This window comes from Cupressus sempervirens, chromosome 1 (assembly GCF_028749045.1).
Source record: "Cupressus sempervirens isolate cs-2001-9-10 chromosome 1, ASM2874904v1, whole genome shotgun sequence".
Taxonomy (NCBI): Eukaryota; Viridiplantae; Streptophyta; class Pinopsida; order Cupressales; family Cupressaceae; genus Cupressus; species Cupressus sempervirens.
Window position 1 is genome coordinate 73,513,179 of NC_143118.1, and position 22,575 is coordinate 73,535,753.

At 34.0% G+C, this 22,575-nt stretch overlaps 1 protein-coding gene and 1 long non-coding RNA gene across 4 annotated transcripts in view; one reads left to right on the forward strand and one right to left on the reverse strand.

Annotated features, from left to right (window-relative positions):
- LOC149576230 (F-box/kelch-repeat protein At1g80440-like) overlaps window positions 1-22,114 on the reverse strand; it is a 63,798-nt gene extending 41,684 nt beyond the window's left edge. The window contains exon 1 of the mRNA XM_089813141.1: window positions 21,873-22,114. Within this exon, the coding sequence (XP_089669267.1) occupies window positions 21,873-22,114 (242 nt within the window). The remainder of the gene's footprint in view (window positions 1-21,872) is intronic.
- Window positions 4,766-12,704, forward strand: LOC149576231 (uncharacterized). Of its 3 annotated transcripts, none has more exons than XR_016359832.1 (4): window positions 4,766-5,688; window positions 8,965-9,015; window positions 9,157-9,277; window positions 12,530-12,704. It is a non-coding gene; the product is annotated as an uncharacterized LOC149576231 (long non-coding RNA). The 3 variants fall into 3 exon arrangements; XR_016359824.1 differs by lacking the exon at window positions 12,530-12,704 and adding an exon at window positions 11,954-12,108; XR_016359826.1 differs by lacking the exons at window positions 4,766-5,688; window positions 12,530-12,704 and adding exons at window positions 7,070-7,194; window positions 11,954-12,108.
- Window positions 22,115-22,575: the final 461 nt, after the last annotated feature.

Sequence of the window (22,575 nt, forward strand, 5' to 3'; positions counted from 1 at the left end):
TATTATCTGATTTTACTATTTATATTCAATGTTTGATGTTCCAATTCAATGCAATATTCAAGTATTTTCTCTTTTACAGCTTTATATCTTATATTGCAATAAATTTTTCATAACTAGCATTTTAAGTACCATATATAATATATACAACCCCCTCGGTCCCCATGCCATCATCCCCCCTTTGTCCCCTTGTCATCCCCAAATTAAGGCCCCTTTGTCCCGTTGTCCTAGAAACTTGTTCCCCCATTCCCCCAACCCCCCATCCATTAGGGTGGTGTAACTATGAATACAACATAGATCAAATTTGTGTCATTTTGCTTCTGAATTCCTTGATCTAGATATTTCCCCCAATAATATTTCCCTTTAATGCCCATTTCCTAAGATACTTTTCTTTTTTATTCAACTAAATATTTGATACTAGTGAGAAGTGCATTACCAGGCCAAGAATCCTACCAGAATTCATCTTTTTTGAATCTGCAGTGTTACAGGTTAATGTGGTTGCAATCATACTCCTCAATGCCACCGTAAGATTCTAAACAACAAAACCTTAGAAGATCTTATCATTATGAAAATAGAAATTGGAGATGTATCTACCATATAGTCTAATGTGAGAATATCATGCTAGAACAAGTTAGGCATCCTTCAATCCCTGTCCTTCTTGTTTAATATTGCATACGCTCTCCCATTTGATTAATGACAATTTATGTTCCTTTCTAAATTGATTAATAATAATTTCATGCAATTTGATGAAGAAACAAGTGAGCTATTGAGGTTAATACTTAAAATACAGATAGTCTCATGAGTTGTCCATATAGTGACAATGTTAAATGCATGCCTTGTGAGTCCCATATTCGCACAAGCTACTAGTTCCATAGAGTTGGATTTGGCAGCAAACTGTAGATGGTAGATAAGTCCATGTTATTGCAGGCCCTGAAGACCAATGGTATTTTCCTATGGCATGTCAAGCTATTGCACTAGATATTTCTACTTGCTGAAGGTTGAGGATCTCCATGTGTTTGAAGAAGTGATTGGTCACAGGTGTCCTACTTTATGACATATCTGCATAGTAGAATAAGGTAGTTATTTAGTGAGGAAGTCATTGGTCATAAGTGTCCTCCTTTGTGACATATATGTACAACAAAATAAGGTAGTTAGCTAGTGCAGGCCCTGTAGACCAATGGTATTTGCTTGTGGCATGTGGCATGTCTAGCTATTCTAGCAGATATTTCTTCTTGCCTTGTGCCACAAACAAACAGCATATAATAGTCAACAATGATATGTATGCTCACTGCAACATAAGAGAAGCATGGAAAAGTCACATATTGAATGTTTTTGTGCAATGTGATTGCTATAACAAGATTCATTGGAATTACTCCTATGAATTCTCTTTCAATATCTATGCCTGTTTATCATTTTGTATTAACTTACAGGGCTCTTGCATTTTTTATTAGGAAAGCAACATCCTTCACTTTTCCTAGTGATTCCTGAGTAAACAATATGCTTCCCAGATAACATGAGTGAATATATGAACTAGGTAGTTAATACAGTTGGTATTTGTTTCACTGCAAATTAACATAACATTATTACTTGGAGAACTACATCCAATAACATACCAACAGTGAGTTCTATATTAAAAACAAAATCTAGTATAGAGGATTATCGTCACAACCTGCTTTAAATATGGAGTTAAAACAATGACCAAACTTTAATTCAAAGAAAAATACCAAAAGGAATCAGAGCTAAGGAAATGATCTTTGAATCAGAACTCTATAAAGTTATGCTGCTTAGAGCGTGACAATAGATAATAAAGGAACACTATTGTAACAAGATTATGTGTGTATCACACAATAAGTTTGGTCTATGCTGGAGTGGGAATTTAGGATGTTGTTGTGAGCAGGGTTACTGATGCAGTGTGAAATAAGGATAATAACTAATCTGAGCTAGGTGAAATAAAGTTACTTGATTCACAGACGGGAAATCTAAAGTAGTGTACAAGAAAGCAATAGTGGAAAATTCTTGACAAAGTGGAGTAACTGTCAAATTTAGCCTGTGTCATCACTATTGGCAGATGCAAATTGTGTCATGTTGTACAATTAATTTAAGAAAAATTTTGTTAAAGAAAAAGAGGATAAGAAACCCAAACCTATTTATTATTTAGGATGTAGAATAATTATAAACCCTTAAATTTTTCTTGTTGATTGATCGACCACTCTTTAGTATTTTGAATTCCTTTTGAACCCATAGAAAGCTAAATGTTCATTAATTTTCAATATCCTTTATCATTAGTACCTACAATGCTGATCTATATATTCACGTGTTTTTCATTATCCTGCAACATGCTAAAGGACAAAGTCACCAATCTGCACATTGATATATTTTATTTGGATGTATTCCACTATATATTTGCAACAAATATGCCAATGATATTTTTGTGGCTTCCCAAGAACATCATAATGACTTGTATTATCAAAAAAATTACAACATAGACATGAAAGTCCAGTTGGAGCTAAGGGATGTCACTTTTTTCTCCATGGAAGACCTTACAAATCAAAGGATTAGAAAAGACAAATTTTAGTAAATTTATATCATCATGTAGTGCAATAATGCCCACAAGTTAATCTTCTTTCTATTTCAATATCTGAGTTAGAGAAGTGAAATCAATAAATGATATAAAACTATGTTGTTCTACATCTACTACAAAGACATTCTCACATAATTATAATTTATAGCTAAGAAAGAACTTCTAACAAAATCTTTATTAGATCCATGATTAAAGTGACAATTCACTAACACTTAATTAGAATCCGAATTATACAATTTCAGAGGGGTTGGTTCTTTCCATATCTTGATTTGTTATTCATCAATGAGGTGGACCGATTGAATATGTTGTCTGGGGGTGCCTATTTGTCAAGTGGTATAGAACTAGGTTGGAATCATTTTAGTTGTTACATGCAGTAGCCATTCAATGTCTTTTATCCCAAAATTCAGATGGTCCAAAATTCATTAGCTGTCAAAGAATTGGGTGGTCCAAAAATTTAGAGATATAAATGATTGAAAGTAATAATGCAAACTAAATAATGATTCCAAACCTACAACAAAAAAACCTTCAATAACTTTTGTTCAAATGATGCAGCAAAACATACTTATTTAGCTTCAAGAAAGAGTATTAATTGTGGAAAGAAGTAGGTCTACTAGCTCACAAGTCTATCCAAGAAAGAAGTAAGAATGGTGAAGGAAATATGGCTCTAGGACAATTATGTATAGCCAAGACTAAGTTTGAAAGGATCTATAAATTATTGTTACTATTTTTCTAGAAACCCTCATCGAATTTGGCCTCTAAATTCCTGTAAATCACATGCTAGGCACCTTGAAGTGGTTCAACCTGCACTATAGATGGAAAAGTTAATGACCTCCAATCTATGCCTTATGTCACCTCAAATCTGGAATCACTTTTTTACTTTCAAATCTACCTTCAAAAACTCTATCAATACTTCTATAAACAAGCTCAATTAAGTTTCCCTAAAATGAGATCGCCTCAAGAATAGCCTAGAAAGATCTTTCACTATTGATATACCCAATCTTGTGAAGTATTGTCTCTTTAAAAGCTCTTGATTCAAACCTTTTCTTTAACTCTCAAGCCAAGCTCTCCAAAATGAAATTTCTTGAATATCTTCAATTGGGCGCCCAAATTGTCTTTTTATTCGTCTTCCTCAAAACCCAATGCCATTTTTAGGTTATTTGACAATTGTAATTAATATGCAAAAATATGTGGGTCAGTTAACCAATAAAATTCTATATTGGGCTTTTGCCCATGGGCAATTCAGTCCTGGGAAATTGATGGATGCCATAAAATTGCTTGATGCCAACCAATATATTAGTTTCCTGAATTATCTGCTATAAGCATTGAGTTTATTTTTTTGGAGTGGACTATATAAAATTGAACAATGATATAGATTTCTCCTTTGAATGAATATGCACCTTGCATCTTTGCAAACTCTAGGGAATAAACCTGCATCTTACACGTCTTGTCAAATTATCTTCTTTAGTGAATCCTCAATTAAAATATCACTGCTTTAAGAAATGCACTTATTAGTCCCTGCCACCCATAGGCAGAAACTAATATTTTCACTCAACTTCTGCATTAAATTGTGCATCGGGAGTCAGGATAATTGAAAAATAATCCCATAAAATTACGCATTGTTTCTCCCTTTCTTAAAACATCATTTCCTTTTGAAAATTATGAAATTCTCATTGGTGGGAATCAATTTTCCTAGCAGTCTTTTGGTTTTCCTTGTCATAAAATTCAACCCAAACAAATCTCGGGTTAGACGTGTTATTTAGACAGCCCAGTGTACGTGCTTTTTGCATGCTCTTGTGACGTGGCTTGTCCATGCTTTCTTGAGATTGGTGTTATGGATCAGGGTTTCTTTATTACAGCAGGCGATTCTATTTTTGTAATGCATGGAATTACTTCATCTTGTAGCTACAGATCACCAGGTATATCCTCCTGACATTTCTTCTTTTAGGTGATTTCATTTTATTGCCCTATCCCCTTTTTCATTGCCGATAGGTTTTCACTTGTGGACGAGAGCCCCCAGAAATTCCTCATGTTGTTGCTTGCATCGGATGGAACATTTGGTTTGCGCACTGGTTTCCTGCCTGTCGCATATGCTAGCGGTTTTGAATGACAGAGCAGGCAGCATGGGATAGAGAGCTTCTTTTTTGTGAGAGGGAGCTGCTAGAAGTCTTCCATTCACGAGTGGGCTACAAAAGGAAGTGCATGAGCTGTGAGCTCTGAAGGTTTCAACTCCATTGTACATGCAACTTCCAGCGGCAACCCTCACCATGTGTTCCTCCTGCGAAAGAGTGGGAAGTCTCATACATAAGAGATGAATGGAATCACATCAACTACCTTAAGAATAATTTGAAGGAATCAACAGTTTTCATATATTTTGCAAATGTTATTGTCTTATGATTATAATTTCTAGGCTTAAAATCTGTTAGCTTTTTTTAATAAGATCAAAATCTTTTATAGGTCAATTATGTCCTTGCCATCAAGTATAAAATATCCCAAAAATGGGTGTGCAAAAGCCTGGAGTTCTTTTCACACCTCTAAAAAGACTAGAAATAAAATCATACAAGCTGATCATCAGTAAAATTCAGAGAAGCCTGCAATGGATTTAAATATACATCATTTCATTATCATAATTAGCCAAGTCAAATGGATTATAGGAATATGAAGGCACTTCCACCATTAGCATGTTTATTTGAGAATATGGAGAAATATACTATTTGGAATCTTGTATTTGTCTATGGCATCTTTTCTCTGAGGTTCTCTAGTATTTCTCTCAAATTATCTTTGCTTTCCTTTAAATACATCCATGCAACAAGAGATTTTGTTCAACTCTTTTAAGTTTTGTTTTGAGATTATGAGCAGAAAACTGACATGAAGGGAAAGCTATACATTGGATGCTTCAAACAACCATCAATCTCAAACATATCAATACCAGATATGGAAGTTCTGTGGAGTTCAATTTATCATGATTTATGACCCCTTGTTGAATTTATTGCAGGCAATGGAGAGAAGGGCAAAATTATCTGTTCATGTTCCACGTATAGCATATGAGTTGAAAGGGAATGTAGTTGATAAGAAAAGAATAGGGGGATGGAAGGCATCACCTTTCATTATAGGTATAGTAGACTAGCACATTTTTGAAATCAATGCAATGCTTGGTTTCAAGTAACATCTACAGTTTCATGTATTATTATTATTTATTCATTTGTTACGTGTTAAGCATTATGTTTGAGTAGACTTGTGTCAAGTAACATCTACAGTTTCATTTATCATTATTATTTATTCATTTGTTAAGTGTTAAGCGTTGTGTTTGACTAGACATGACACAAGATTTTTCAAATAAGAGGCTTATAATTTATCGTTGTGAATTATACTCTTCTCGTCTTTTTGTAGAACATTAAACAAATGACAGTAAGTTTACTCTTTTTGTGTGGAACAGCTTGTCACTTCCTCAACAATATAATCTTTATATGGTCTCTCATTTTTCTTTTTTTGTGGATTAACAGTTTAGCACTTCCTTAACAACGTAATCTTTATATGGTCTCTCATTTTTTTGAGTTTTGAATTGTGATTTAATTACTTTGAATATGTGTTGTCAATCTATACAGTTTTAATGGCCCTATCCTCTAAATGTGTTTTTACTCAAATTAGATGAAATGATACTAATGTTGAATTCATGTGATACTTTGTAGTGAATGAGGTGGCTGAAAGATTTGCATACTATTCAGTTGTTGTGAACATGTTCTCATACATGATAACAAAGATGCATGGGGGCGTACCAAATGCTGCTAATTTTGTTACAGACTAGATAGGTGCTACTTTTGTGCTCACACTACCTGGATCCTTCCTTGCTAATGCATATTTGGGATTCTTTAAAACAATTATTATCTTTTCTTGCATTTATGCTATGGTAAGGAATAATTCAGCTTGCCCAATTATTATTAGTCTATATCGCCAACTTATGAGCCCCTTATTTGAGGTCTTATATTCGAGTCTATTTGAACTTAACACATAATAATAATTAATATTAACAAATAATAATTAATCTTGGTTTTGACCCATTTTACAGGAGATGTGCTACTCCTAAATGGACCAATAAGCTCTCTCAGGCCAGCAAAATGAACTAAAAGTGGGTGTGAGCCAGCTTCCAAGTCTCAGATTCGGTTTTTATGCGTTGCTCTATACATAATTGCACTTGGAACAAGAGGAATAAAGCCTTGTGTCTCCTCCTTTTGGAGCAAATCAGTTTGATGAAATGGATGAGGAGGAAAGAAAGGGAAAGTACTCCTTCAATTGGTTCTTCTTTGGCATTAACACCAGTGCACTACTAGGCATAACTGTGCTTGTATATGTTCAGGACATAAATGGATGGTTGTGTGGATTTGGGATTCCACTGTAGCCATGTTGGTATCTATAGTTGTTTTTGTGTGTGGAGCTCCTTTCTACAGGTTCAAGTATCCTACTGGAAGTCCTCTCACAAGATTTGCCCAGGTGTTATTTCAATTTCTATCTATAAGTGAATGGAGAATGAAGGATGATGAGAATAATGTTTTATATGAAGTGAATGGTGAAGCATCTGCCGTTGAAGGTGTTCGGAAGCTTGATCATACTCATCAGTACAGGTACATTATGTTTTGATATCATGCTGTTTGAGTAGGTTTTTCTTAAACAAACCATCTTAAATCATATTAATAGGTATGTCTTCTTAAAATAATGGGATCAGTCTATTACAAATCTCCTATTGCATGGTATCAAATCATATTAAATGTTTTGTGAAAAATGGTTTGTTTTCACCTCCACTATAATCACACTAGCATGGACGAAATATTCAGCTATACATTTCAACCCCAATGCCTATTGGCTGTACTCTTGCACCCTGCTGGGGTACAAGCACTAGTTTGTATTTTCATGCTTGTTGTTGGATCTATAATTGATTGTGGTGTTTACATTCTTTATGAGCCATGAAACAGTTGAATCCCTACATCTGTGTATTTAACATTCTATTTCAAACACCAAAAGCTACACCTTTTTTTATTTCCTTAGTATAAATCTATTTGTTATGCAACTTATGTTACTAAAACTGGCATAACATTAGAAAATCAATATTTTGTTGACAAGAGCACCATATGAAGCCACTTTCTCTTCTAAACAATTCAATTTAATGGTTTTCACAAATACTAAGAAGAGGAAAGAAAATTTAGATTATAGGTAATTCAAAAGTTTTAAATGCAGAGATTAATGTCTTTCAATTTTTCTAGCCCAAAGGTTAATGAAGGAAAATCAAGATAATGATGCATCTTGCAAAATTCATTAAACATACTCAAAAATAGCTATAACTCATTATAGCACCCTGCAATGACTATTGGCAACAGACTAGGTCAATAGACCAGGTGAACTAACAAGTAGGATTTTAGATTGCAGAATTTTGATACAAAAAGAGTTTGCACTCAGGACTTGTTCCCATAGAGTGGATCATCAACCTAATTATTGGTGTGTGGGAAGATTCATGAAAACTGTATTTTGCAACTAGAACAATGTACATAATATTGCCCCTAAAAATCAGAGTTCCTATATTATTGGCAAGATGGTTTGAACTCTACCTCTAGAAAGAGGATAGAGGTTTCATGGAGCCACTCAAAAACTTGCAACATCTTTTGCACAAATGACATGCTTTGTGTGGTAATGTTTCAAAGTTAGTAAATTTGAATAGAAATTTAGTATTTTGTGTTATTGTAACCAGATATCTGATGTTCCATGAAGCCTATTAACCTGTACATGGTTTTGAGTACCCTTGTACTGTAACTGCCAAAAAAGATCAAGTGGGTACCCTCCGTGAAAACTACCATCAAAGAGTTGCACTGTATAGGAGAAACCCTGGATGTTTTCTAGTGCAAACTAAACCTATAATATGAAAATAGCCTTATAAACCTAAACTACCATTTCTTGTGGTGGGAGATTTTATGCAACTATTGAAGACAATGAACTAAAAATTTGCAGCATCCACTTCTGAAAAAAAAAATTTGAGAAGGCGGGGAGTTGTGGAGAAATGACAAATAGATCTAGTTTGACTTTTTTTATTGCTATTATTCAATATATCTAGAGGTGGTCTTTTGTGGAGATTCAAGAAATGATGTTTGTCAAGAAAAATATCAAATCTACCCTCCATGCGGCTACTGGGTAAACTCTGGTCCATCAGAAATTCAGACTTTGTTAGTTTGAGTGGTTTGAAAAAAAATGATGTCTACATAAGCATACATAAGTGAGTATATTTTTGATGTAGGATATTATTATTCAGCTCATTTTATTGGCATGCACATTCTTACTTTTATATGTATATTCAATTACAATTGTTTGTGAGCATAGTGATTAAAGTTTTCTACTGCCTTTTACAGGGCGCTAGAAAATCAGCAATATTGAACAGTCTAATTGGACACCTTTTACTGGTAAACATTATATCTCTTCCCTTTTTATAATTACTTCGAGCTGAGTGTAATGCCAAATATAAATGTTCTTAGGATTAGGTGTTCCCCCAATTTGGTGAATTTGTATGGCCTTACTACATTTCATTTGTCTATATGTGGCAGCCAATAGGGTAAAATGGAGCAACTCGTGCACCTATTATTATTGATTTTCTACGACATAGTAGTATAAGGATTCGGGTTATATTCCTCCAAATTGAGAACAAGACTCAGCCAGTTTCTACTAGTGAGTAGTTTTTCCTCATTATATAGTTGAATATATTTTCTTTGAGTTGAATATATTTTCTTTGATTTGTAAAAAATATTATCAACATATATGCTATCTTTGATATAGAATGCCTATGGCAATGGCCTCTTAGAATTAAATACAAAAATATATTATGGATACCTCTATTCCAATTGTGTGCTAATGCAAATTTCTCCTATGCCAGTTATGTTGTCTCTACCTGGCTATGCCCTTACCCTATAATTTTATGGGCCCTTGCCCCCTTAAATAGATTATTGCTGCCCATTTGCAAATTGTTTGGCTAAATCACAAGGGTAGTCTAGCTGCTATACCTATTGTTTCAACTCTTCATTTATGTCGTCACTTATTACTCAACATCCTACATATTCATAGTGACCTACCTAAAATTGTCGCCCTTTTCTGCCCTCTACATGCATAAAGCATCTTCTAGCAGTGATAGTAATCTGCCCTACCTCTATAATTCTATACAGGCCGCATTCATGCTCTATTGATCTAATATAAGATATGTGAATGGCCTATAAGAACTCCTATAAAATTATAGGGCTTGTTGTTGAGCTTGTGCTTATAGCTTCCCATTCCTCGAGCTACCTACGGCAGTTAGAGTAGGTAATTGTTGCATGTCTATACCTGATGGGATCCACACACTCTTGGTCAGTGATCAAGAAGCTTTCATGCATGAAGAGGTCATTTGTAGACATATACCATTCCCAAGTTGCATATTGATCCTTAATAGGTGTTTATGTAGCCCAAAAAAGCTTTATTTTTTCACCCTAAATGCATGCAGAGGTAGCCTTGTAGTGTCTATTCTCTTCCCCAGTACCCCTCTCTCTAATTTTTTATTTGGTCATATCTACTTCTATTGCTAGGGTTGGGATCAAATTCTTTTTTGAGGGATCTTAGCTAGTCATCCATTATAGTTATTACCTCTTTCACCTTTGAAACTATGAGCTCTGTTTGAGGTGCTTTCCCTAACTAGAATTATAGGCATTTGTGATTTTGCCTGTCGTGTTTGCGTCTAAATTGCTCATCTGTTCCCTGATAGGTCCCAGGTGCCCCCTTCCTATAATTGTGTATGGGAATAGTTGTTCCAAATTGCTCCTTATTCTCTAGCCCCTATTTTTCCTTGTTGTTATTGGATCCCGGTGTATCCCTTCCGCACCCTACCCCTATGGAAAGTTGAGTCCTTGACTTGATGCCAACTTGAGCACTTGGTGTTGTGACAACAGTGCATAGAGGAGTCATGTTGAATGTGATAGGTTTGTCTTGTGCACCTGTGATGATTTCTTGGCGAGCCTATAGAATAATAGGGATCCATTCCATAACCTATAGAGGAAAAGGCAGTGGATCTCCTAGTCGACTCTATTGATTGAGTAGATTTTGTAGTTGCTGATCATTTAATTGACTTAGTTGACACCTCTTCATCATAAGTTCTTTCTTCATTCTGGCCTTGCTTGCTCCTTTCCTATCCCATCCATTCCATTTTGGCAAAAAGCCATTGGTTACATATGTAATTTCTACAAAAGACACTGCAAAGAGAGCTACTACCTTTACTTCTATCCATGCTCCACTGATGCTAGGATGTTTCAGTCCCAATCTATAAATGCAACTACAACCTCTACCTTTGCTATAGTACCAATCTTACTTTCTATGTTTTCATAGTTCCCAAGGAACAAGTTACTAATACGCTCCTTACCTAGGCGGTCCTTACCTAGTGGCTAGTGGCCCTTATAAATAGTAGGGCTTTGTCTGGCTAGTAGCTCTGTCTAGGGCTGCCCTTTAGAATAGTAGGGGTAACTAGCTTTACTGGGGCTTGTTTTGTTGCTGGTGGATATAGAAAAATAGAGATCTATATCTTTGGATGAGAGATTTTGGCCCCTACTTATCTTTAGGCAACTGGAACTAGGTCAACGGTCACTGTTACAGAATCAATGGTTGGATCTATTACTTAATCTTATTTTGCTTCATTGCTTCATTGGATTGACTACCCATGGATATATAGGGCAAAATCAAGTGCTGGAAGCTCTGCTGAATGTGTGGCAATGATTCTATTGTGTTTATTTGGCTATGCCCTTACCCTTTCTCTTGTCCCTATCTCTAGTTGAATGTGTAGCCTAAAATTAATTTTTTTTTCTTCTAGTATATGTTGCTTATGTATATAAGTTATTTGAAACTAATTATGAAAATGAGGTGGATTTTAAAACTCTATTGTAGTCTTGTTTCCTTTGTTGTTATAGATCTCAACATTATTGGCTTCCTTTGGTTTCCAATCACATTGATTCCAACTCTGTAAAATTTCCCCTGGCAGTAATCTATCTAACTACAAATAGATCTGACATTGTCATAGACTCAATCCAGTAAGAAAAGCACATGACATTAGTCTACAACATTAGCATATAAATAATTCCAACTTCAACCATATAAATAATTTCAACTTTAACTGTATGCTTGCTAATTAAGGCTTACAAAAGCAGGCCCGGGCAAATAGAATACAATGTTACACCAAATTTATTTTTCTTTTTTCTTATGAAATAGAGAGACAATGTTCTACCATGATCACATGCATGGTTATTAGATAATAGGTATATTTCTAATTTGTTTGCTAATTTTGTAAATGCTCTAGAATGGATTTATGGATTGTTATCTAAAATGCTCTAGGATGCTCTGGATGATGCTTTAAAGATTGTCAAAGAGATGCCTTTCCCATATGTCATCTCATGGAGTGTCGTGGTTGTAGGATATGCACAAAATGGTTTATTTAAAAATGCCATCAAGGTATTTAAGGAAATGAGATTGATAGGTTTGAAGCTAAACTCTACAACTATTGCCAACATCCTCCTAGCCTGTGCCAAAGTTAGATATTTGAAACTTGGCATGGGCATCCACCAAAACCTTTGCTTGTTTATTAGCATGTACCTATGCAGGCTTAGTGGAAGATGGACAAAAATAATTCAATGGCATGAATGAGTCTCACTGCATTATTGTAACCACTGATCATTATGTGTGCATGACTGATTTTCTTGGTTGTGCTGGCTATCTTGAGAAAACTCTTAACTTTATCATCAAAATGCCAATTAGACTTGAGATGGTTATGTGAACATGTTTGCTTGATTCCTTTAGACCTCATAGTAATATAAAGTTAGGAGTATTTACATCAAACCTTCTCTTTGAGTTGTACCCTGATAATACTACAACTTATGTACTTCTATCAAATATATATTCAAAATTTGATAGGTGGGGTGATGCACAAATGGTGAGGAGATTGATGGAAGGTAGAGAAATAAAAAATTATACTTGGATGTAGTTGGATTAAAGGCCACAAGACAATAAATATTTTCTATGCAAGAGATAGATCACACCATAGATACAGGAGATCTATAAACAGTTGGAGAATTTGTCCTGGGAGATGAAGGTAGCAGGCTATTGTCCACATTTGACACATGTATTGAATGATGTGGAGGAGGAGGAAAAAAAACTCTTCGTCTGCCACCATAGTGAGAAGTTGGCAATTGCATTTCCCCTAGAGAAACTATTAGGATCACCAATAATGTTCAAGTATGTGTTGAGTGCCTCAATGCAACCAAGTTTATCTCCAACATTATTGCTAGAGAAATTGTTGATAGAGATGTAAATAGGTTTCATTATTTTAAACAAGTAAAGTATCATTGTGGAGATTATTTTTTAGCACAACAAAACTATAATGTAAACAATGAGACTTGCATCATATCAAGTTTTAAGTGATATAGAAGGGATTGGTTATATTTTTAAGTTTTTAGAACATGAGTTTTCCTCTATTTACAGATGTAGAACATGTTGTTAAATTGGTAAACTCAGATGTCCATGATGACATGTAAATCACTGCCTACATATACTAATATTGTATATCTGTTGAACTCCTATTTTAGAATTGGCATGAAGTGATGCAGAGGATTTAGGGGTCAAGATGACTTAAAGGAATGTGCATGCAAAATGGTTCAATATCCTTGTCTCCTCAAGTGTTCCTAAAGGTTACAAATGGGTATATTAATATCAAACACTTGTCAATGTCTCCCAATGGTTCCAAAAACCTATTCCCAAATATTGTGATAAGAAACAACTGATTAAAAAGCTTCAGCCAACCACTATGCACTCAAACCCTTCTATGCACTCTATCCAACCCACCAGCCCAATTAGGCCTGCTGGGACTATTTTGTACATTTTCTCTAATTTTTTTTCAAAACATCCCCCAAATAAATTACATTTTTAGATACCCATTTCAGATTATAACAACATATCAAAAACTTAGATATAGTTGTTTTGGACCAAACTTGTTGTTTTGGCACAAAGGATTGTTTTTACATGCAAATGACCCCACTTTTACAAAGGAAGTATGAGAAATAATTATCCCCACACCTTTTAGCTTTCAACAGTATTGTAATATGACCCCAATAAATGGATTGTCAAGTTATTTTGATGATATGAACTTTTTTAATGCAAAAACCCCAAAACCCTCACCAAATCATGCTTAAAACTAGGGCCTTCTTGTTCAAACCCCAAAAATCACTTCTAGACCTTGCCTCTTCATATTCACCATTCATTTACCATCCTCTAACATTATTTCACATAAAAACACTACCTCCTTAAGGCAGATCTTCTGCTGCTACACACTAGCCATCAATTTTCACTCATTTTCTCTGTTAAACCATGGTGTACACCTACAAATTCACATCTCCTACATGTTAATTGGATTAGGAATCTATGGTAAAAGTTAGATAGAGCCTCTCCTATGAGGAACAGGATCTTACATCCATAGAAGGGCTCCAAATTGCATTTTGGGCCTCCCAAGTCACTATAGAACTCAGAAAATCTAATTACAGTCAGCACTACAGTAAAGTTTGATCAAGAACTTTAATCACAACATTCAAATCTACTAATATCACTGTTCAAAGATTTCCTAAACCTTCATACATCAATATCAAATGAAGCCAATCACAAGACCTTCAACAATATGAAAGAGATTTGCAAGAAAATGATTGTTTTATTTCCCAATTCTGATATGTCCGTACAGAGGTTGTAATAATCATCATCTACATTGCAAAATGACTTTAGAGACTATATAAGCCTTTGCTAACCAACTCCAACTGATCTCTAACCAAAGGAATGATTAAAATGATAAAACAACTCATAATTCCCCTTTCCCTCCAAACTGTAACTAACAGTTAGAGTTTGAAAATTTGAAATTAAAAATTTATTTAAATTGACTACCAAATACTCCTAGACACCTAAACAACTAGCTTTGTATCCTTTGAAGGATTTATTACATTGTTTGTGCCTCATAAATCTTATTTTCCATTACATTGAATATTTAGGACCTATGGCCCTTCTAGGACCACTAAGACCAATACACTGAAATCCTTTATTTGCTTCATGAAAGGCCATTATAGGCTTTAGGACTTCATAATTATCTTGTGTGTCTTTAAAACACCTTCAAGCCTTCTTGGTAAGTCTAAACTTTTATTTGCCCTCCAAGATGCTCTTGCATCAATAAGGGTCATGAAATTGAATTTTTTATGGAAACATGCAATCTTTGGATCGAAAAGCTGGGGGAAGAGGCAGATAATGGGAAAAACTAAAGTAGAGGAGCCCTTGAAGGGATTGGGAAATATAAGTACCAACATATGCTTGTTTTTTCAATTAAATTTAAGAAAAAGACTTACAATCAATTTCATGCTTGGAGTTCTTTATTTTAACCTCTGTCATTTTGTTCAACCCTTCATTTACACTGTGCTTATATTTTTTTTTAGGATATCAACTTTTGGGGTAGCATGTACCCTACATTTGTTTCTCTTCCCCATTTGTGCCAAAGAAATAGAAGATTATGGTGCTACAATAAATGACGATGACCAAGAAATTTACAACCTTTGCATGGAATTGAATGTATCAATTTGAAAATTTTCTATCACTTACTTGAAATGACTACCTTTAGGGTGAGGCTACATTGAAAAGAAAAAAGCAATGCATTAGAGACTTTAGGGATAATTTTTTGATAGATCCAAAGGTTTGTGCTGAAAAAATCTTATAATTTCCATTTAACATAATTGCTTGGGATGAACCCTTAAATCTATCCAAATTCATAAAAAGGAGAAAATATTTTACTTTCCATTTAACATAATTGCTTGGGATGGACCCTTAAATCTATCCAAATTCATAAAAAGGAGCTTCAAGAGTATAACTCTTGTAAGTTATGTTGTAGATTGGTAAATAAGTTTGTGCTTAGAAATAGAATCTCCTATTGAGTCCTAGAGGATACATGCACTTCTATGTTATTTTTTCTAGGCACATTTGATCTTTCCTTGAAAAGGAGTTTCTTTTATTGGGTTCTTAGTTTAAATATGGCATGTGGCTATGCATGAAGAAATTCCAATGTGATGCTGGATTGTGTTGAGTTTCTTTCAGCTCTTGAATTTAAAAATTGTTGCTCATGGTATATTGTCATTCATTTGATAGAATACCCTACTCTTAAGGTCATTTCCTACTAGAGTCAATGCTGTAAATTCCTTATTTCAGTATATGGTTAAGACTGAGCTAGATAGGATAAGTTAAAGTAATGGTTAATGCCATTATTAAATGTTATGACCCTACATTGATTCATCTACAAATTATGCTATTTATTTAAAGGAAAAATATAATTGGTTTGTTATATAAATTTTAATGATGGTTTATTTGAGTCTTGCTTCTACTTATTATAGATTTTGGTAGCTACTAGAATGCTAAACAATGCTAGAGTGGTTGGTCAGTCCAATGGGGAGACAACTCCAAATCGTCTAACATCAATAACACCATGCTTTGTAGATGGATTGTAAAGGTTGAAAATAACCCTTCTATATTTTCTAGTTGTATTAATGAAGTGTTAAAATTTGATGTATGCAATGATTTATAATGGAAAATATATAACCAAGTGGTAGTTCTCAGAAATTTTATGTTTAATCTTGGTAGACAACATTAGGTTTTGTTAAAAGGGTTTTCAAATTGGTATTTGTTCTAGGTATAGGTGAGAATGGTAATCAAGGAGTAGCAGATAATGGAAGGATAAATATGATTTAAATGCAAATTGATGAGGAGTTTCAAGTATTTTCAAGATCTTAATGTACATACATTTAATAGAATGAAGTTGTAGTTGATATGACAAAATAAATGGTATAGCCCATTATTAATATTCACCGTGATGACATTCTAAAGATTAGGAACACTAGGAGTGACATTGAATTCCCTCAGTCAAGTATTATAGGAAGGGCACAATAAGGATTTACAACTGAAACAACTAGAATTAAGTAAGAGATTGGACAACTATTACTAACCATTCATGTTCATGCTTTTATTTAATCCTTGAATTATCTTGTTGAATTTTTACTTTTGTTTTGGGTTTTCTGATATTAAAAATGTGCAAGATATATAATCCTACAAGATTTCATGTCATATATAATTTTATTTTAATCATGTATATATTTGTGTATGATTATTCTTGAAAGGGTGCTAGCTCAATGGAAGAGCATCTTCTTTGCAAGTAGAAGGATGGTGGTTCGATTCCATCGTGCCCTATTATGATCATATATACTACTAAAAAAGTGATCAAATACACTACTAAACATGCTATTAAATATACCACTAAATATGTGATTAAATCAATAATCAAATATACATCTAAATACACTACCAAATATGTGAGTAAATATACTAAATATGTGATTAAATATGCCACTAAATATACTACTAAATATGTGACTAAATCAAATATCAAATATAAGACTAAATATGTGATTAAATATGCCATTAAATATACCTCTAAATATGTGACTAAATCAAATATCAAATATACGACTAAATATTTGATTAAATATTGATGATCAAAATCAGTGATCAAATAAGTGACTAAAATTATTTAGTAGTAAATTTAGTAGTGTTATAAATGACTGGATATTAACTACTATTAGTCACCTGACTGATTTTAGTCACATATATACAAAATTTAGTGGTTATTTTAGTCACATATTGTTGTTTTTGTACTAGTGCCTTGAGGATAGAGACATATTTCTTTTCTCAAATTAGTATTACACCTTCTAAGCATGCATGTACAATAGTACATCAACAATCAGCTCTTAGGATTGTGATTGAAGACCCCTCCAAGATTTGGCATCTTAGGTATGGACATCTCGGCTTTGTTGGTTTAAATTTATTGTCCAAGAAAATAATGGTAGATGGTTTTCCAAGCATTTTAGATTCATATGACAAGTGTGAGGTTTGCATATTGGGTAAGCAACATAGGCTTCCCTTTAATTTTGTAAATTCTAGAAGGGCTAGAGTACCATTAGAATTGGTGCATTTTGATTTGGTAGGCCCTATGCAAATTACTTCTATTGAGGGGAGTACTTATTTTATGACATTCATAGATGATTTTAGTCATAGGACATGGGTGTATTTTTTGAGGAACAAATCTGAAGCATTTGATAAATTTTTTGAATTCAAAGCCCTAGTTGAAAAAGAATGTGGACACTATGTTAAAGTCCTTAGATTAGATAGAGGAGGGGAGTATACCTCCAATATGTTTATAAATTTTTGCAAGAAAAATGGCATCAAGAAAGATCTTACCACCAGTTATACTTTGCAGCAAAATAGAGTGGCTAAGAGGAAAAATAGAACCACTGTTGAAATGGAAAGAAGCATGATGAAAGAAAAAGCACTCCCAACTGAATATTGGGGAGAAGCTGTAGTAACAATAGTATATTTTATTAATAGGTGTCTTACAAAATTTGTTCATGACAAGATTCCTCTTGAGGCTTGGTGAAGGAACAGATGTATAGTTGAAAACTTGAGAGTATTCAGATGTGTAGCATATGCACATGTACCTAAGGAACAAAGGCAAGGATTGGATGACAAAGGTGTGAAGTGCATCTTCATAGGGTATAAGATCATAATGAAAAGCCTATAAATAGTATGATCCAATTGACAAGAAGATCATTATTTCAAGAGATGTGGAGTTTCATGAAAATCAGACATGGGATGGCCTAGTAGATGAATCCTCAAGAACTTCAAGTAAAGTGCCTACTATTGAAGAGGAAGAAGATGACATTGGTGATCAGAAAGATGATGGAGAAACAAATATAGATTGTAGACAAAGGAAAAAAGGGAAGCAACCCTTAACATGCCAAGAAATAGCTCCAAGCACTTCAAGACAACCATGAGCTAGTATACAAAACAATAGCAAAAGGAATGCTGAAAATTTAGAGTCCACTATTGCCTCCCTATTGCCAAGAAAGACTAAGAGTCTAAGGGAGGTATACCAAGAAGAAAGGTATAACAAAGATTATTATGAGAGTGTAAATTTTGCTTTATTTTTTCATAGTGATCCAATTTATTTTGAGGAAGCTGTAAATGAAAAAAAAATGGTGTAATGTCATGGATGAAGAAATAGATGCCATTGAAAGAAATGAGGCATGGGAGTTAACTACATTGCCTAACAAGTAATTGGAGTGAAATGGGTATACAAGACCAAGTGCAATGCTAAAGGAAAAATAGACAGGCATAAGGCATGTTTAGTGGTCAAGGGGTACAAGTAGCAATATGGTAGAGATTATGTTGAAACATATTCCCTAGTTGCAAGAATGGAAACAGTGCGTGTTGTCATAGCAATTGCAGCCCAAAAAAATGGAAGGTATATCTAATGGATGTGAAATCTTCCTTCTTGAATGGTGTATTGAAAGAAGAAGTTTATGTGGAGCAACCATGTGATTATGAAGTTATAGGTGAAGAACACAAGGTGTATAGATTGAAGAGAGCTCTATATGGGCTCAAGCACGTTCCAAGAGCATGGTATAATAGGATTGACTCATATTTGATGAGCAATGGCTTTAGCAAAAGTGATGGTGAACCCAATATCCACATCGAAGTAGCAAGTGGTAATGTGTTGATTTTTGTCTTATATGTAGATGATTTAAGTTTTACTGGAAATGATAATTTCCTAACTAGTGAGTTTAAAGAGGCCATTAAAAATGAATTTGAAATGACAGACCTATGTCTCTTGAAGTATTTTCTAGGCATAGAAGTAAAACAAATGCATGATGGCATCTTCATCTCCTAAGAAAAATATGCAAGGCAGGTCTTGGAGAGATTCAAAATGTAGAACAATAAGGTAGCCCCAAAAGTGTGAATCCAACAATATACAAGAGTATGGTTGGAAGTTTGACGTATTTGACTACAACTCAGCCAGACATAATGCATGCAGTAAGCTTGATTTCCAAATATATGAAAATAGTAAAAGATTTCAACTGGCAAGTAGGAAAGAGGATCCTAAGGTATGTGAATGGTACCAAGGGATTTGGGATTTTGTATACTATAGATAATTATTTCAAATTGGTTGGTTACATAGATAGTGATTAAGCTGGTAGTTTAGATGATAGGAAGAGCACTTCTCGATACATGTTCCATATGGGATTGGGTGCAATTTCATGTGCATCCAAGAAGCAACCTATTTTTTCTCAATCTACAGCAGAGGCTGAATACATAGCAACAAATACAATGACATGTCAACCTATTTGGTTAAGGAGGATCTTGATAGATTTGAATGAAGCGCAAAAGAATGGAACCATAATTTATTGTGACAATATCTCCTCAATTGCATTGTCCAAGAATCTAGTCTTCCATGGGAGAAGCAAGCATATAGAGATCATATATCACTTCATCAAAGAGTTGGTGGAGAATGGAGATATCAAAATAGAATTTTTCAAGCCTGAGTAGCAACTAGCAGACATTTTTACTAAGCCTTTAGGCATTGGAAGTTTTTTACACCTAAGAGAATGTCTTGGTGTAGTTGATTTGGATCAAGAGTGATCCTTGTTTGGTTTGGCTCAGGAAAAAGGGGGAGTGTTGAAATATTTAATGTAAATAGTCATTTTGCCCCTAGAGCCAAATGCCCACCTACCACCCTAATGGATTGCACAAGTCACAAATATTGAATGCTAGTAGGTGAGTTTTATGAATTCAAAAAGAGAGGGAAATTATTGTTTCCAAGAGAAAAAAGGAATGTATCAATTTTATTTGTTCAAATTAAAGAAGATCAATTGAAGAAGTTGAAGAGTTACAGAGTAGACAAGGAAGAGAAAGAAGTCGATTAGCAGATCAAATCAAAGTTTAGAAGACAGAAAGAATTTCTAGTTTTCATGTCAGCAACTACATGTGTTGGATTCTTTTGTTATTCTGTAAGTTTTATTGATTCAACCTATGAAGTAGTGATTGCTCCAAGCATTATTGTATGTAGCCATTAGAGCTCTAAATTTAAAATTTAAATTTTTATGAGTCTGAATATTTTAGGGTTATGTTAGGGTTTTTCTAGTTGAAGCCAAATGCTCCCAGACTTTGTAATCATTTTGTTGAATAGAATACAAGCAAGCTAGCATACAAATCCTTATTGTTTCCTTCTTCTATTCATCATTGCATATTATTTTGCATTTGAGAAGTTCATATTTGAAAGCTTCATCCTTTGGCTCTCTATGTTTTAATGGTAGTCTATTATACTACCCACTCAGTTTAGTCTTTGACCAGGCTCTCTCTTTACTATTGTTGTTGAGTTCACTTGGAATCCTCTATTACTGAGCTCCCCCTTGCAATGGTGACTGAGCTCACTTGGCATCTACTCTATCGAACTCACTCGGCATACACTATTGCCAAGTTGCCCTTGTGTGCCAAGTTCACTTAGCTTCTTCTTGTGCTGAGTTCACTTGAAACCCACTATCTATCACTCGGCATCCATTGGTGTCGAACAAGTATGCCACTCAATTTTGGTTCTTGCCGAGAAAAAATTTAGGGTTTGTGATTTATTATTTAATTTTTACAACTTGCTCAATTTTAGAATTGTAAGAACATTATGGATGGAAGGCATCTATGGGTGGATGACACGGGTTGGAGTCCATGATGATATATTGCATTGATGTGTTCCCTTTAGTACCTTTTGACTTTTACATTTATTTTCAGATGTTTCTATGGATATATTGTATTGTGTACTTGTACATGATCAATTACTCTACCTTTCTTTTTTATGTTGTCCTAAGTCTATGACATTCAATTTTTATAGCTAATGCAAAACCACAACATAACAATCAATTTAAGGAACTCAATCAGATAACAATCAATTTGGAAAAATACCCAATCAAATAATCAGAGTGGCCACAAATTGGGTCCTATGATGGTACAAGTGTGGAGGCCCTTCAACGAAAACCCATCTCTCTCTCTGTTCTCCCCTATTTCTATTAATGGAGATTAGTAGATATAGAAAATTGTATTGTTGGTGCCTGATTGAAGCTCACTCAATAAAATCCCATCATCCCCAAACACAACTGCATCAACTCTTTCAAGATCTCAAGAAGATCATCAACAATCTTCCACAACTTCTGTGTAGAGTCAAACTATGGAATTTCTCGTATAAATACCTCTCTTGCATTACAAAAATGCTTTATAGCACTCATATGACCCTAATAAAACTAGTTTCTATTTAACATAAATACAATTGGAGAATGAGTAGGATTCAAATTGGGAAGGGACGTGAGAGAGTCTTTTCCATGATTTGTTAATGGGGTCGTATATAATTACCAAAGGATGTGATACATTTTGAAGCAAACATATCAACTCCTCAAACCCGCCATGCCCCTTTCTGTCCTCATAAAACTTGGGATTTTCTACGATGGCCTTCCAATTTTTACAAACTTTCTTCACAATCTTGTGAGATTTGTAAGACATTTTCATTAATATCTTTCTCACTAAATCCTTTGGAATTATCTCAAAATACTCCATTACCAACCGATTTTGCTGTTAAACTTTGCTCAAAATAAATTCTGCCTCATATTCAAATAATTTGTTTATATATTGAATTATAATATGGGTGACTTTAAATATAGACATTGATTTTAAATGATTTCTTGTACAAGTTTTTACAAAATAGTTCTAAATATAGATTTATTTTGTTAAAACAATTACACAATAATAAATGTTATTATTAATGCCAAGATGGTAGAATGGGCCGAGTGGGATGGTGTGAACATGTTAATGTTAACTTGTATTCTTCTAAGTTAAATTTGACAACCATCTACATGTCAAAAGTTTAAATTTTATTATAAATAGAATATACTTTTAAAATTTAATAAATACTATGCATAAAATATTTGTTTAAATTATAGTATTTGGAGATATAAATCATCCATTTTAAGAAATTAAAATAAAAAGCTTAACTTAGTAAAAAACTAAATAAATGGAGA